The sequence below is a fragment of the Mastomys coucha genome, chromosome X (genome assembly GCF_008632895.1).
Source record: "Mastomys coucha isolate ucsf_1 chromosome X, UCSF_Mcou_1, whole genome shotgun sequence".
NCBI classification, from domain to species: Eukaryota; Metazoa; Chordata; class Mammalia; order Rodentia; family Muridae; genus Mastomys; species Mastomys coucha.
In genome coordinates, this window is record NC_045030.1 from 130461375 (window position 1) to 130462470 (window position 1096).

General features: G+C 41.1%; 1 protein-coding gene across 1 annotated transcript in view; it reads right to left on the bottom strand.

Moving 5' to 3' along the window:
- Positions 1-1096, bottom strand: part of Esx1 (ESX homeobox 1) — a gene marked incomplete at its 3' end in the record, with an annotated part of 3997 nt that continues 2901 nt past the window's right edge. Inside the window, exon 4 of the mRNA XM_031376845.1 lies at positions 1-381. Coding sequence (XP_031232705.1) covers positions 1-381 — 381 coding nt within the window. The remainder of the gene's footprint in view (positions 382-1096) is intronic.

Consider the following 1096-nt stretch of genomic DNA (forward strand, 5'->3'; position numbering starts at 1 on the left):
GATGGGGATGGGGATGGGGTTGGGGTTGAAGTTGGGGAAGGGGAAGTGGAACGGAAAGGGGTTATATCCCATCCCTGCATTGTGTATGTGGACATCAGGTGGTACAGGTGGCCAGGGAAATGGAGGTGGAGGGGGTGGCCTAAATGGTGGAGGTACTCTGAATACTGGAGGTGGCCTGGGTGGAGGATGCATCATTTGAGGATGCATGGGCCGTGGCATCATTGGGTAACATTTCCAAATAACCTCCACAATAGGGATGGGACCATAATGATCATCCATGTATACACCCACAGGGGGACCCATAGCTACTGGAACCATGTTTCTGTATGCTTGTGCCCGACGAATTCGTCTCCATTTGGCCCTTCTGTTCTGAAACCAAACCTTCAATCAGAGGGAAAAAAATAGTTGTTTAGGATATTGGACAATGAATGTCATAATAGAAAACAAAATGATGTGCAACTCAAATTACAAATGGCAAACTAAGCCTGGTGTAGAACTTGAAATATTTTTAAACTAGTTTTTGGGCCATAGACACAGATGAACTAACTGTACCAGGTCCTTTCCAGTAATGTGTTTTTCTGGATGCTCCCCAAATAAATATACAGCTATTTCCACCACATACCCATTGTATAACAAAAGAAGCCTGTCCTGATTTTCTACTAAACAGTTATTTGGTGCACTTATATTTTAAACATTTTCCCCACAATCCTAAGTAGTCAAGTTTTTATTTCCTGAAATAGAAAGTTTATCAACACCTGAATAAATGAAAAAGGTATTTTACATTAACACAGATAAGAAGGCAGCACGAGAAGAGCATTTCTCAGGAGATTCCAGAAAATAGACATTCAAATACCGCCAAAAATAGGAAAACAAAGTTGTAGATGAAAGAAAATGTCCTTTTGAGAACCTTCGACCATATGATCAATTGAGTTACCATTAAATTAAATGAACATTATAGTAAAATAAAACAGGGTTTCTCTGTGTAGCGCTGGCTGTCCTGTTGCGAGGTTGGGGATGAGCCCTGAACCTTACATACGCTAGGAAAATACTTTGGATGTAGTTTGGCAGGGAGAAAAACAGTATGCACACACCCAGA